This window comes from Haemorhous mexicanus, chromosome 12, assembly GCF_027477595.1.
Source record: "Haemorhous mexicanus isolate bHaeMex1 chromosome 12, bHaeMex1.pri, whole genome shotgun sequence".
NCBI lineage: Eukaryota > Metazoa > Chordata > Aves > Passeriformes > Fringillidae > Haemorhous > Haemorhous mexicanus.
This window is the reverse complement of record NC_082352.1, coordinates 16,377,388-16,390,758: the sequence shown is the minus strand read 5'-3', so window position 1 is coordinate 16,390,758 and position 13,371 is coordinate 16,377,388. Positions and strand designations below refer to the sequence as shown.

Here is a 13,371-nt window from a genome sequence, read left to right as displayed (position 1 = left end):
TTACAGGGCTCTAGATCAGGTCAAATAAATGGTACATTTGTGAACTCACCAGTTCAAAGCCTTTGCTTATGAAAAACTGACTTATAAATTCGTTAAAATATTATGTTGGAAAAGAATCCATATTCCCAGATAATCCCACTCCTGCTGCCAGCAGCTATGGAGTGGATTTGGAAAAGAAAAGCCCTGAAAGACTGTTCATGGTTTGTCTCCCCTTGTGAAGCAGACCTTAGGGCTAAGGTCTCATTCAGACTCAAGTCTCAAACGAGGAATTTCATGAGGATACAACTGATGTAACTGCAGATGGGCCTTAGGAAAAAATAGGGAAAAGGAAAAGGTGCGGAATGGTGCAAATTTATTAAAATCTCTGCAAATCTGATCATAGTGAAATGTTTACTGCACGCAGCTCCAGAAAAGGAATGAAGAAATCATTCATGCCTGAGGTACCCAGCCAGGCAAGGATTCCTGAGCAGCACCTCTTTAGGAGAATGTTTTTTTCTATTGTGCCATCTGCTTTTCCCTATAACAAGAAGGGGAAAATCAGAGGGAAACTGCAGTGGGACAAGGATTAAAGCATTTCACAGAGTAGCTTCTGTTCCAAGTTGCCAGGGGGCTGACTTGTAAACGTGCCCTGCTCAGGCAGTCATTCCCAGTCCCTGCAGAGGTTCCACTTCACATCGTGGAGTTGGTTGCAGTCTGGGGGGCAACGGATTCATCCTCCCCTCCAATGTGCTGACTCTCCTCCAAGGAACTCTGGGAGCTCCTCTGCTCCTCTTCCAGCACCTGTGAGGGAACAAGCAACCAGAAGTCAGGGAAATAGAGCGGAAAGTGAGGAGCAAAAGCACAACTCAATTCACAGAGCTGAGATGAAGGAAACAACAGACTGGAGCTGATTTATTTTTGAGGGGGGGGCAAAAAGTTTGAGATGAGGTCTCATGAGAAGAAGAAAACAAGGGGAATCAAAATGTGGAGTGCGAAGAGGCAGCAAATCCAAATGTTTTGCCTCCCTAGAGTCAAGAAGCCCTGGAGAACCAAATCATCTGTGATTGAGATAAGGACTACATCTGACCCTGGGGCTATTTTGTTCTTTGATCTCAGATGCTAATTACAAATAAAAATACATATATCTATATATACATACAGGCATATTTATGACTCTTTTAAAATACTCCCCCCATAATCCCTGTTATCAACTAATCATTCTTATTGTTTTCTTTATTAACTAAACAAAACACAGTAATCTTTCTCAGTGGTGCAAGTTTTTCCAGAAAGTCAGGAGGTGACCATAGCACAACCATGTTATATTTCCCTGGAAAAGCAATTGAAGCTGTGCTGACTTACACCAAACTGTGATTTGTCCCAATATATTTTCATGATATTAAAAGCTCTTCAGAGATAATTCCTGACAAAGAAAAAGCTGACTCTGGATTTCTCTGAGTGCATGCATTGAATGCTGACATTAATGAAGTTTACCTACCGTGGCTTCATGCTGTTCTTCTCTCTTTGCAGTACTGTACAATGAAACTGTCAATTTAATATTGGCCTCTTCATCCTCACGGACCATCAAAATATTTAACATCTTCCAAGAAATGAGAAGAAAGACCCCTCAGCTTTCCCACAAAATGACTGTACCTTTAGAAGCCTGACCTGCTAACAGAGCAGATGCTGCATACAAGAATTGTAGAATAACATTAAATATAGATCTTTGCAAATATGTGTACGTCCTGCTAGATCAAGCTCATAGTCTTAATTTTAGATTGCTACTGTGTATGAAATTCTCAATTGCAATTACTGATATTAACTGAGAAAGCTTTTCTTGAATCACAGTTCTGGCACTACTTTAGAAATGGCACTGATAGCTTTGGCTTATTCTTTGTCTTATATAGGATATGCAGCACAAGCAATGGAAATATTTTGTCTGTTGATACATCAAGACTGAGAAATTTGGCAAGGTAGTTCATGAGGTCACAGTGAACTAGCTTCAAATTTCTGAGGAAAAAATGAGATTTTTGCAAAGTTGTTTATTAATTACTACTAATATTCTGGGTTAATGTAGTTGAACATTCCCTCTGCAGCTCCTTCAGGGATTTCTCTTCCTCATAAAAACATTAAAAGAAATCCAATAGCTATGCCTCTATCTGCTAGAATGATTATATTTATCATGAAGTAATTACAAAGAACATGGATCTGTTACACCAGTCAGTGTGATCAGCAGTACAAGCAAAGTGTTTTATGAAGTATTTCCCTACAGCTGCTCATGCAACAAGTCACTTCAGTATTTTGGGTAGGGCTTCCTGGCAATGCCTAGCACCTAGATACAGCGTTACATACAATATCCTTTCTTTTTGGCCTCATTCCTGGGCAAATGGCAGACAGGCTTCCAGATGCCCCAATTCATAAATTGTCATTTGCTCTCTGAAATGTTTCCTCGCAGGGAAGGAAGACTAAGAGCAGGAGCAGGAGAGTGTGTGACCCTCCATAAATATATTACAGCTACATCTTCACTGAACAATGCCTCAGTAGGAAGCATAATAATTCAGCAAGGACACCAGCTTTGTCTTACTTTTATCACAGTTTATGCTGAGGAGGCTTTCAGTCAGCTGAAACTATTTCTACACCTGATCAGCTCTGACTCTGTGGACACCTCCCTGTTACCTCTGCTTCAGAGTCCCGCACTAATTGCTTCAGATCCTTCTGTTCTGCTCTCAGCTCCCACAGCAAGTTGTAGAGATGGCGCATGTTCTTGTGCTTCTCTGAGGACCAGGGCTGGAAGCAGATAAGTCAGTGAGAAACAGCAGCACTGCTTGGGTGCACAGATCAGGTACTCTGCTGGCAGAAACTGGCATGATCCTGCTACAGCCAGTAAAGCAGCACTCATTTCCATCACTGAAACATCAAACCCATGGTCAGCATGGGTTTATCAGACTTCATTTTGATTTAGAATCCATCAGTAATGTGAACCAGATGGCACATTTTGCTGATGCTGCTGTTTTACAGTTGAAATGAGATGAATAGGAATGTATAGAAATAGAGATGAAAAAAATGGGATTCCAGCAATGCTATTCTGTGTATTCTCCCCAGTGGGAAAGAGGAATTTTAAAAACCCTATAACATGAAAAAAAAACCCCTACTTTATATTCTCTGTTTGGCTTTCCTAAGTGTAATTGCACAGCATCACTGCAGAATTTACTGGCAGCCTTCTGCCTCTGGTTACAGTCTCACACTGATGCTGTTACTGAGGTGACCCCTCACCCCAATGAGATCATTTGCCTTAATGGCAGCACTCCACTTCTTTGGGAATATCTTTTATTTAAGGCTGTCTATCTATCCATCTATCCATCTATCTATCTATCTATCTATCTATCTATCTATCTATCTATCTGCAATGTATTAAGCCTCAGCATCTTGCTCTGCATCTGCAGAGTAAACACTGGGCTATTTAAGGAGTGATAGGACCCAAGGAGTCACAGCAGAAATAGAACCAGAACAAAGAGTGTCTGCCTTTGCTGCTCTGTTCTTGCTCTTTTTGAAGAGGGAACAACAGAGGACATTTTAGCTTCCCTGCCATGAATCTACAGAACTGAGTCCAACAGCTGCTGAACCTACATTTTGCAGGATCCCAGGGGATGTGAAGTCTGCCTGATGTCCAAATCTGAGAAGATGATCTCAGGCATGGCCAGAGCAGGCTTGCCATGTCACATTATGTCCTGCACTCCCAGTCACTCCCAGCATGGCAGTGCATCTCCTGGGCTGTGGGTGTTGTCAGCCTGGAGCTGTGCAGGTGGAGTAGAGGGACAGCATGGAATATGTCATGTTTGTAGTTCTTTCACTGACATTTCACCTTTGTGTCTTGTGATCTTCATACCTGGTATTTGACAGTGTTTTCTCTGCTCAGGAAGATTTCATCTTCTCTCTTCTCCCTCCCTATTACTCTGCAGAAAACCACCTTTGAGGCAATGGTGTCATGGAGCTCAAGGTGATATGTCAGCTGGATGACATCGTCTATGACCATAAAGACACGTTCCCCTACATCTTCATCAGCAGGCTTTTCTGGATTTCTGTGGAAATACTCCTTGATTTCCTAATGGAGAGTGAAAAAAAGATATAGAAGCAACTTAGACAACACAAAACTGGGAAATTTACAGATTTGGGTAAAACCCCAAGGTCAAAATTGTGCTTTCTGCTTGGACTTGCATCTTTTGGCCAATGGTCCTACTGTTCTTGCCTATGTCTTAAAAAAAACCAACCACAAAGCTGCTTAAAGCAATACAGAAGTTTCCTATTTGTGGAGCAGAGTATGCTTTCCAAACTCCAGGTTAGCTTGGGATGCATCCCTGCCTGAGGGACCTGCAGGATTCATGGTATTTTGAAGAAAGCAAAGTTTCCCACATCTCCCAACACAGGGGAGGAAAAGGTAGCATGTTTGGTGCTGGTCCAAAGACAGGCCACTGCGTGGCTCTGTCTTGGCAGGTGAAGTGTCTGAGCCATATATACTGCCAGATGTCAGATTTTCTCCTTCTGTTCTGCAAACCAGACCTGACAAGAGGAAGAGTAAGATTACCTGCCTGTAACAGATCAGAGTGATGGGACAATTCAGGAACCTAAAATGATATTGGTGTCGGCTCAGCCCACAAAATCATTTTCCTAGTTTTGAAATCTTGTAAAAATTTTGTTCTGAAATCATATTCACTTTTTTATTCTTTCCTCTGACACAATTCCCAAGCCTTAATTTCCTAGTTTAATTCTAGCTGCTCAATACAGTTCCTGACAACTGCTCACACTGTAGCTCTCTGTCAGGGAAGCAACTGTGAGACACAGCAGCTGAACAAGGCTTGGATGTCTCATCTGGAGACATCAGCCTCAGCCATGCCCACTGAAAATGAACTGAAGCTCCAGGCAGTATGTTTTGCATAGTTTAAATATCACAGTGACACATATTTTCTGTTCCTGCCTTGGCCATACCACTATGGGCCGGGCGTTAGCCTCAGCTGTGACTCCAGCCATTTCCATTCCCAGGTCTCTTTCACCAAACTCTATGTGCCGCATGTGCAGGAAGTCCTCCCGCCCCATGAAGTACTCTGTCATCTCTGTAGCAGTTTCAAAACGTTTCCAGAGGCCATCAACTCGTGCTGTGTGGTAAAACTCCACTGTGTGCCCAGTCTCAGGTTCCAGTGATGTGTAGGTGTGAGCTAAGGACAAATCACACACAATTTCAGAGTTAGCAACTGTAATACACCGAATACGAGCATGGCCAGGGGGCGTTTTATTTTTTTCATCTAGCAACAGATCTGATGCAGGAGTTATCCCCAGTTGCACAACACTGAGAGAACAAACATAATCCTAAAGAGAAAGTTTCAGCTTCTGTCGATTCTGCTGATAAAAGCAGAAGTGTATCACCCTGATACACATGACAACTATGTATTTTTCTAACACACAGAAAACTACATAGCTGTGGGAGCACTGCCCAGGACTGCAAGCCACCAACCCAATTCTATACTCTTCACTGGAGATCATTTTATTTATCTAGGCAATACATTCCACAAGTATCCAGTCCCCCCTGCCTTTCGCCTTTGTGCTGTTGCCATTGGCTAGAAGGGAGTTATGTGACATCCCATCAGCTGCAGTGGCTGCCCAGATGAGCTGGAATACCTTTAAGAAGGAGGGGGTGTCCAGGCTTAAAATGGTCTGTGATCAGCAGTGTTTGATGATTCACTTCTCTCATATACAGCAGGTCTTCTCGGTGTTTGAACCATTCCTTCACCTCCAGTTCTTCAGTACCTGGCAGGAGACAAGTCATTTTGCAACCTTAGGTCACCTTGTTGGAGGTGGCAAAATTCTGATGGGCTCTCAGTGTCTGTGCCAGCACCCTGTGCTCCTGATACAGCCTCAGTGGACACAGTACAGCCACTGGAACTGCCCCTGTGCACAGGGGAATTTTGTATGTGAATCCTGATCTACATTTGAGTAGATGAATTATACCCTAAGAGGGTCTATTCCTCTCCATCAACCAGAACTAGAGTAATGAACTCAGGAATAGAACATGGCACAGCAAAGGGCTATGGATAGACAAGAGAAATTCCATCCCAAATATTTAATGATGGTGTCAGGAGATTGGAGCATCACACTATCCAAGAAAGCCGAGGGCAGAACACTGTATGTCCAGTTAGGAATCTGCATGGTTTCTTGAACCAGCTGTTAAAAATAATGTTTTCGACTACAGAGACATCCTCAGGGTGTAGCTGCCTCTTTCTATGGCCCCTTTTGACACCAATGAGGAAATGAAGAGAGTGACACTATTGGATCAAATCCAACTAGCCTTCCATTTCTCTGAAGATTGAAAATCCAAGCAGCTGACCTGTGACACTGAACAGTTTTACTGGTGTATAAAACAGATTCAAACTCTTATGAAAAGCTGCAGCAATGCTGGAAAGTTCAGGTGCTCCACAGACTAAGCATGATTAAGAGTTTGAGGATAAAGTAAATTCCCTCACAAAGCTGAAAGGAAAATGAGAAAGCACAAGAGAGACTCTGGCAGAAAGGGAACCACCTCCCCCTTTCCATCAACATGGCCCAGGCTGTGTGCTCAGTGTGTGGAGTGTGCTCATTCATCCCTCTTACGGTCCGAGTCTGCGTAGACAGTGAGGCGTTCCACCAGCCCATCTGCATTTGCATACGCCGCCCACTTCTCCTGCTTTGCTTTATCGTACAGGATCACCTTCTTCCCCCGGGGAAAGGGATTCTCATATTCTGCAGTGGGCAAGAGAGATGTCAGACAAATTGACTCCTCTGTACTCAGCCCAAAAAAAAAAAAATAATTTAAAAGGGGAAAAAAACATGGTCTAAGGGACATTTTGCATTTATTTATCATGTTCTGATGGCAATAAAGCTGTTCAGATTCTGCCTGTTGTCCTTTAATGTTATAATGGTATAATAACTCTTTCTCTCCCCAAACAGAGATAATGCAGGAGCAGTTCCTTGTGCATAGCAGTAAAGAAAGCCCATCCCAGGCAAAATTCCCAGCTGGCAGGAAAACACAGTGTGGGGTGTGTGTATGGGGGGAACATGAGACTGCAGCACTGAGGGCAGACGCTGGAACCACTAGCTGTTGTGGCCTTCATCTGTTGTGCTTCACTGTTACTGTTTGATCACCCTGAAGGGAGAACCCAGTGAGATAGGCAAATATCCCAAACCCACTGAAAGGTAAGCTGGAGGCAAACAAAAGGCAAAGGAAAAATACCTACCTCTGCAAGACACCTTAATTCGGTCTACCCATGATAGTGGCATCTCAAAGCTCATGCCTATTTCCTCCTTTTCTTGCTGAAACAGAAGCAGAGATTTGTGCTTTTGGCAGCATCTCTTACTGTGCCAGGAGGCATTTTGGTCCTGGTGAACTGCAGTGATGAGAGCTCAGCTCGTGTGAGGCTGTGTTCTGGTGAGCACCATGGCACAGCTACAACAGCACATCCCTACTCGAGCCTGCTGAAATTCTTTTCCTGGCTACTGCTCATGCTGGCAGGGAATGAATGTGGCAATCACCAGATTATTTTATGTAGACCCTGGAGGACTCTGCTTCCCAGTTATGGGCAGCGGCTAAGAAGAGTAGATAGCAGGAGGGAATTATTATTTGCATTCCTCTGTCCTGCTGTGTGGGTGCAATGTCTATTTTATCATGCTGTCTTCTCCCAACATGACAACGTTTTGTGCTTCTAGTACATGGCATTTTTTGTATTTTAGAGGACACACATTATTTCTGCATTTGTCTGGCAGGTTAACCTTGCAGCCAGGAGGGGAAGGTGACCAGCATAGAAAGAATGTCCACAAAAATCTCATTCTGGATTTTATTTTTTAAAATTATTTCAGCCCAAAGTCCAATGCACTGGAGGCTTACAGAAATCCCTAGACACTTATGACACCTAAAGTACCACTTGGAGTCCTGCATCAGAAATCAACAGAACTCTCCTAGATTGAGAAGGAATCTAAACCTGGCCAGAGTAGAAGGGATGTGACCTGGAGAGGGCAGCAGGCAGGCAGATATTCACTATGGACACACTGGTTCCATACAGGGTCCCCAGTGCTCAAGAGCATCGCTTGGGTCACTCACCATGTCATCTGTGTCATTCTCGGGTGACTCTGTGGGCAACTGAGAGGCCTTGTTGCTCTCTGGAAACATAATTTCCCAGCAGAAAGGATCACTCAAGTCAAAGCTGAGATCCTAGGGCATACAGAAAAAACTCTTTTAACTACAGGGCATTGCCAATGGCCTTACACTAAATTTGACCACTGCATCAATATGTTGAGGTGCTCTGGACATGCCTAGGTGTCGGAGACTTTAGGAACTCTAGAGATCTGGACCTCAGGGAGGTGAGCTCCTCAAATCCTTGGCTGGCTGGTGGGACCCCAAAGACTGCCCCTGTGCCTAGAGGTTGCAGAACCCCTTCCTCGTGGTGCCTCTTCCTCCGATGAGAGGAAATGGCTGGAAATGCTTCTGCCTCCTTCCTCTGGGCAAGTATGGCCCCAAGGGCAAGCTGATCTAACTCAGACCCTCACCTCCCAGACTCTGTGTCTGCTGGGGGGTAGCTGAGGTGTGGTAAGAGCTGAATCAAGATTTTACCTTCCTTGAGCTATGCCTGACAGACCCAAAACATCCTCTGCCTGAAAAGCTGTTGTTAGAGAGGAGTGCCTAGCCAGCCTTAAAAGCTGAAACTTTTGCTCTGTAGAGTTTTAATAGATGTGATCTGTATTTGCTAGCTCAGAGTCTGGGATGCCCTGGAGTAGTTCCATAGTCTATGTAATCAGAGCAACATGACCAAAACTGACACAAGGAATGTTTAAGTGGAAACTGGACCAGTATTGGTCTTGGACTTCCCCAGGACTCAGGAGAGCCCAGCTCTCCCTCACGTGCCCAGGCAGGGTGCAAAGGGCGCCCTACCTTGCAGCCTTTGCGGCAGTCCTGCATGTTCACCCAGTAGTTCCTGTGGTTCCAGATGCTCTCAATCCCAAGGAAGCACTCATCCTTGGTGCTGTGGTGGTTTCCTGTGAACGGGTTGATGAAGAAGGTCTCGGGAACCTTCCTCTTCCCAGACAGAACCAGAACCCAGGCGTGCACCCGTAAGCCATGCAAAGGGTCTCGCTTGGGCTTTTCCACCTCCTGTAGCACAGAGGATAGAGCAATAATTACTGCCATTTCACTGACACTTTATTCCAACCCAAGGGAAATCTTATCCTTTCCTCTGCCTATTTCTAAAGAGCTCCAGGCTCTTAATGCTTTTTAAGAATGAGGTATATACCCAGCACATGTTCCTGTGCCAGCACACACTGTGCCCCTGGAGGCCAAGTGCTCATGGCCATGATCAAGGTCATGTCATACTTCACAGAGGAGGGTGTGAGCTCCTCTCTTTGGCCAGCCATTACCTGTGTCTCAGCTCTTTTTCCTGAAGCACACAGGAAGGTGGACCTTACTAACTCACCACGACCACCTCCTCCTCTCTTTCCTCCTCTTGTGTGGATTCAGTTTCTTCCTCCTTCTTGGCCTTCTGCTGAAGCACAAACTGGCTCTGTGGCTCTAAAGGGTACTTAATTCTGTACTTGTTGGGATCCTCCTCTTCTGGTACCTGCAAAAGCAGGGTATGACTGTGAAACCCAGCAGAGATCAAGAGAAGGAAGTAAATGTATGGCTTACAGGTACCTCTCAGTTCCCAACACTTGGCAGTTTGCAATATTGCACCCAATGAGCAGCAATTCAGTGAAGCCAAAAAAGCCTTGTAAGGAGCTGTAGAAAATCACTCAAAAGATTCCTTTGGTGGATATAGACTGAAACCCAGTGTGGACCTGAAGCTGCTCCCCCTAGCTCAGCTCTGGAGCTCACTTGACATGAACAGGCTGAGCATGTGTGCTGGACTCCTCTCTGTCCACTCACTGCAGATCTCACCTCTGGGGGCTTCCTGAGCCGTGGGCACAGCTCCTGGGTCTGGTCCAGGGAGCACATCTCGAGGGTGGCATATCCATGTACACAGTAGGCATCATAGCCAGCCCCCACCAGCAGGGAGCACAGCAGCACAGTGAAGTCAAAGCAGTTCCCTCGCTGGTACTTCAGAATGGTGGTTGGGGAATAGAGTGAGCTGGGCTTGAAAGAAAGAGATCACAGTGCTTGTCTTGTGGAGCTGAAACATACACCAGGCAGAGAGAGGCACTGCCCACATCCCTGGGCCCTGCACCCTATGGGAATCTGTTATGCAACATTTCTTTAAAAGCCACTGACTCTAAAACTCCCCTCCAAAATGATCTGGGGAAACTCGGACCTCAAATCTGGTGACAAATTTAACCACAGGAAAGGAAGGAAATTACAAACTCATCAAACTGCTGAAAACCTAATGCTAATTCTGGAATGGGATTTCCCTCTATCTCCTGCTGTTCTGTCTACAGGTCTTCCAAGGAAAACACCCATAAGCTAAATTATAGTTCACAGGAGGAAACACATTTCTTTTCTGGCCCTCTTTCTGGCAATAAAAAGTATCACTACACACATACTGCATAGAGAGAGGTTCTAATCCCACTCAGTTCTCAGACATCACCTAAGGTGATCAAGGCAGTCTCCACCTGCTAAATGGAGATCCCTTCTGTCTAGTCACAAAGTGCCAGAGCTCCTCTTGAGGCCCTGGGGCTCTTGGGACAGCCTGTGCCTGGTATAGATTGTTTAGGTCACTCTGCAGTCCTTGCTAGCAAGGAGTGTGTTCTCTTGGCTGATTCTCATCAAGAACTTGCCCCAGCTCTGGCATCATCCCTTTTTGCTAACCTAGAAATCCCCTTTCATCCCAAAATATATCCAGATATGGGAATATCAATGTCAAAAAGTGCCTAAGAACAAGTCACAACAAGTCACTGAGGTGAAGTATTATTCCCTAGGGTTTATGTTCTCCTCTGTTCCAAAGTGTCTTGGTTTTCAGAGGGGAGACTTGTCAGCCATTGCCTCCCACAGTGCTCCAGCTGCTCACCTGGGCTGGCTGAAGGCAGGGTCTGGTCCGGAAGAAATGGTGCTTAATTACTTAAAAGGTACCACACTGCACATGCACTGGGACTGTGGATCCAACAGAATGCACAGGGTCTAGGAAAACCGAGGGGCTGCCTAAATAGTGAGGGGAGGGTGGAAGTGTCAAAGACCTTTGTGATCCCAGCCACTGGGACTTGCCCACTGTGTCCTGCTGAAAGGCCCTTCTGTCACCTCTGTTCTGTCTCTGCTGGGGCTCCAGCCCCTTTCTTACCGGTGTGATTGGACACTTGAGGGGCTCCATGATGAGGCAGTCACAGACAAAGCTGGCACAGCCTGACCAGTAGTACATGTCTGGGTAAGGCAGCAGGGTTGGCCTCACTGTTGTGCTCACAAACTTCTGTAGAGCAACAAGAGGAGTTTGGTTAGCCAACAGGCCCTTGGCAGAGTCTCCTCTCCAAAGCCATCCTCAGACCACTTCTGGATGTTGCAGATGTAATTCAGGATCTTTCTACAGCATATCAACAGCATCAGTATCCCTTCTCTCCAGTTCCAAGATGGAAATTTCATGGGGTTGGGAGGCTGTCTGCTTGCCTGTGGCTAAAACTTCATCCTCATCTCAGACACATTCCAGATGTGAGCCAGTTCTTCTCTTCATTTTCAAGCAAGTCAAATCACTACTGCCTTTTCTTGCTTTTACATCCCCCAGTATTTTTTTTGCCTTGCATGCTAATGATACAACAAATTTTGGGAAAAGCTGGTACAAAGTAGCAATTCCAGGTGCCCAGGGGGGCAGGGGGGAAACATCAGGTCCAGAACTAGACAATAGCTGTGCAGCTTGGGCCCAGAGAAAACAAAACCAGACCAAAAACTTCCACATTTACTCCTTCCCTGTAACTTCGGTGAAGTTCAGAGTAAGACCGAACTCTGGATCCCTATCTGTGGCTGAGCCTGAGCCTTATCTAGTTCAAGTATTTCTTTCCCTTCCCTTTATGTTTCTGTGGTCTCTCCTGTTTTCTAAGCATCACACTGCAGCCTACATGGCAACACTAACATTTATATGGCTCATGAATGTGGACAGCCATGGTGTTCCTGGGGTTCTGTGTGCCTGCTCAGGGGCTGTGGGTTCAGCCAGCAGGTTCCCATTCCCTTTAGCCAGGAGGGGCTGCTGCTCTTTCACAGCATTTGGCACAGTGGAAGCCAAGTGTTCCTGTGCTGTGGCCCAGCCCCACCCACCCATACCTGCACACCACACTCGTTGAGCGGGTGGATGAAGAGCGGCTTGCGGTCAGGGCACAGGTGAGAGTACTGCTGGAAGAAATGGTCAGCAAGCTGCAGCAGCTTCTTTTCCTGCTGGGAATTTGTCTTGTATGAAGATGGTAAGTTGGATGTGTCAATGGAGCTCCAGTCAAAATCACTTATGTAGAAGAGGGAGGCAGAGAGACACAAGTAATAAGCCAGGAGCAATACAGGCAGGATGATGTGATATCAAAACATGGCAGGGCCTCCCTGTTTCACAGGTACAAAATGGGGGCAATATCCAAGGATATGATTTCGACATAGCCAAACATCTCTGGAGCAATGGCAAACTGACATATACCCAGAGTCTCGGAGGATCTTTATACAGCGTTGAACAGATGTACAACCAAATGAGTTATCTTACTTGCACACCCACACTCTTGGACAAACTCATCAAGCACAAGAAACTTGCTCACTCCCATCACCATGCAAGGGGACCACATGTGCCATCCACATGTGTGCAATCACCCTGTGGGGCTCAAAGGGAACATCTCTGCTCATCCCAGCCATAAGCAGAGACTTACGATTCATCACTTAGGGCAGAGGCTTCCTCCACATCTAGCTCCAGCTCATCGAGGAAATCACTGATATTCAAAGAGATCACATCTTCTGGTGGTTTCTCCACTTCCTCCTTCTCTTCCAGGGCCTCCATTCTGCCTGGCACTACAGGAATGCACACACCAGGATGAATTCAGGGGTGGGACCCAGCTACACAGAAACATTCCCAACTGTGGCCGCAGTGCTTCGGCACATGAGCATCTCTGAGGCAGCCACAACCATGAGAGTTAAGGGAGAGCACAGAGTTAAGCTGGGTTTGGAAAATAAGCCGTTCCAGCATACCCTAAGCGTGCAGAGCACGCATAGCCTGTCTCGGTAGGGCAGACCACGTCCCCACATTCAGACCGCGTGCTCCGTGTGCTCCCTCCTGCCCGGCGTGCTGCTGGCGGGGCAGCAGCTCCACCAACCCGCTGGGCACCGGCCGTGCCCCAGCCCGCAGGGGCCTTGGAGGGAGCGGGGGCTCCGCGGAGCCGGCAGCCCCCAAGGGCACCGCCTGCCGTGTATCTCCGCCGGCGCGGGCGGTGTTTGTGCGC

At 46.2% G+C, this 13,371-nt stretch overlaps 1 protein-coding gene across 1 annotated transcript; it reads right to left on the bottom strand.

The window, feature by feature from the left end:
- Positions 1-414: 414 nt before the first annotated feature.
- On the bottom strand, positions 415-12,937 carry DRC7 (dynein regulatory complex subunit 7). The gene is made up of 15 exons (XM_059857370.1): positions 12,805-12,937; positions 12,224-12,398; positions 11,256-11,381; positions 9,926-10,120; positions 9,465-9,608; positions 8,927-9,145; positions 8,099-8,209; positions 7,239-7,314; positions 6,616-6,744; positions 5,647-5,775; positions 4,960-5,186; positions 3,863-4,078; positions 2,653-2,763; positions 1,475-1,576; positions 415-780 (listed from the first exon to the last, which is right to left on the bottom strand). The coding sequence occupies exons 1-15, from the start codon at positions 12,930-12,932 to the stop codon at positions 670-672; spliced, it is 2,199 nt and encodes a 732-aa protein (XP_059713353.1). The 5' UTR covers positions 12,933-12,937; the 3' UTR covers positions 415-669.
- Between the last annotated feature and the right edge of the window lie 434 nt (positions 12,938-13,371).

Bases quoted from the DNA above. Each gene is read 5' to 3' on its own strand.
- DRC7 (XM_059857370.1), bottom strand. From the start codon at position 12,932: ATGGAGGCCCTGGAAGAGAAGGAGGAAGTGGAGAAACCACCAGAAGAT. The intron at 4,079-4,959 runs GTATGGCCAAGG...ACTCTCCATTAG, and splicing joins CTAACGCCCGGCCCATAGTG to GAAATCAAGGAGTATTTCCA. The intron at 781-1,474 runs GTAGGTAAACTT...GTTCCCTCACAG, and splicing joins AAGAACAGCATGAAGCCACG to GTGCTGGAAGAGGAGCAGAG.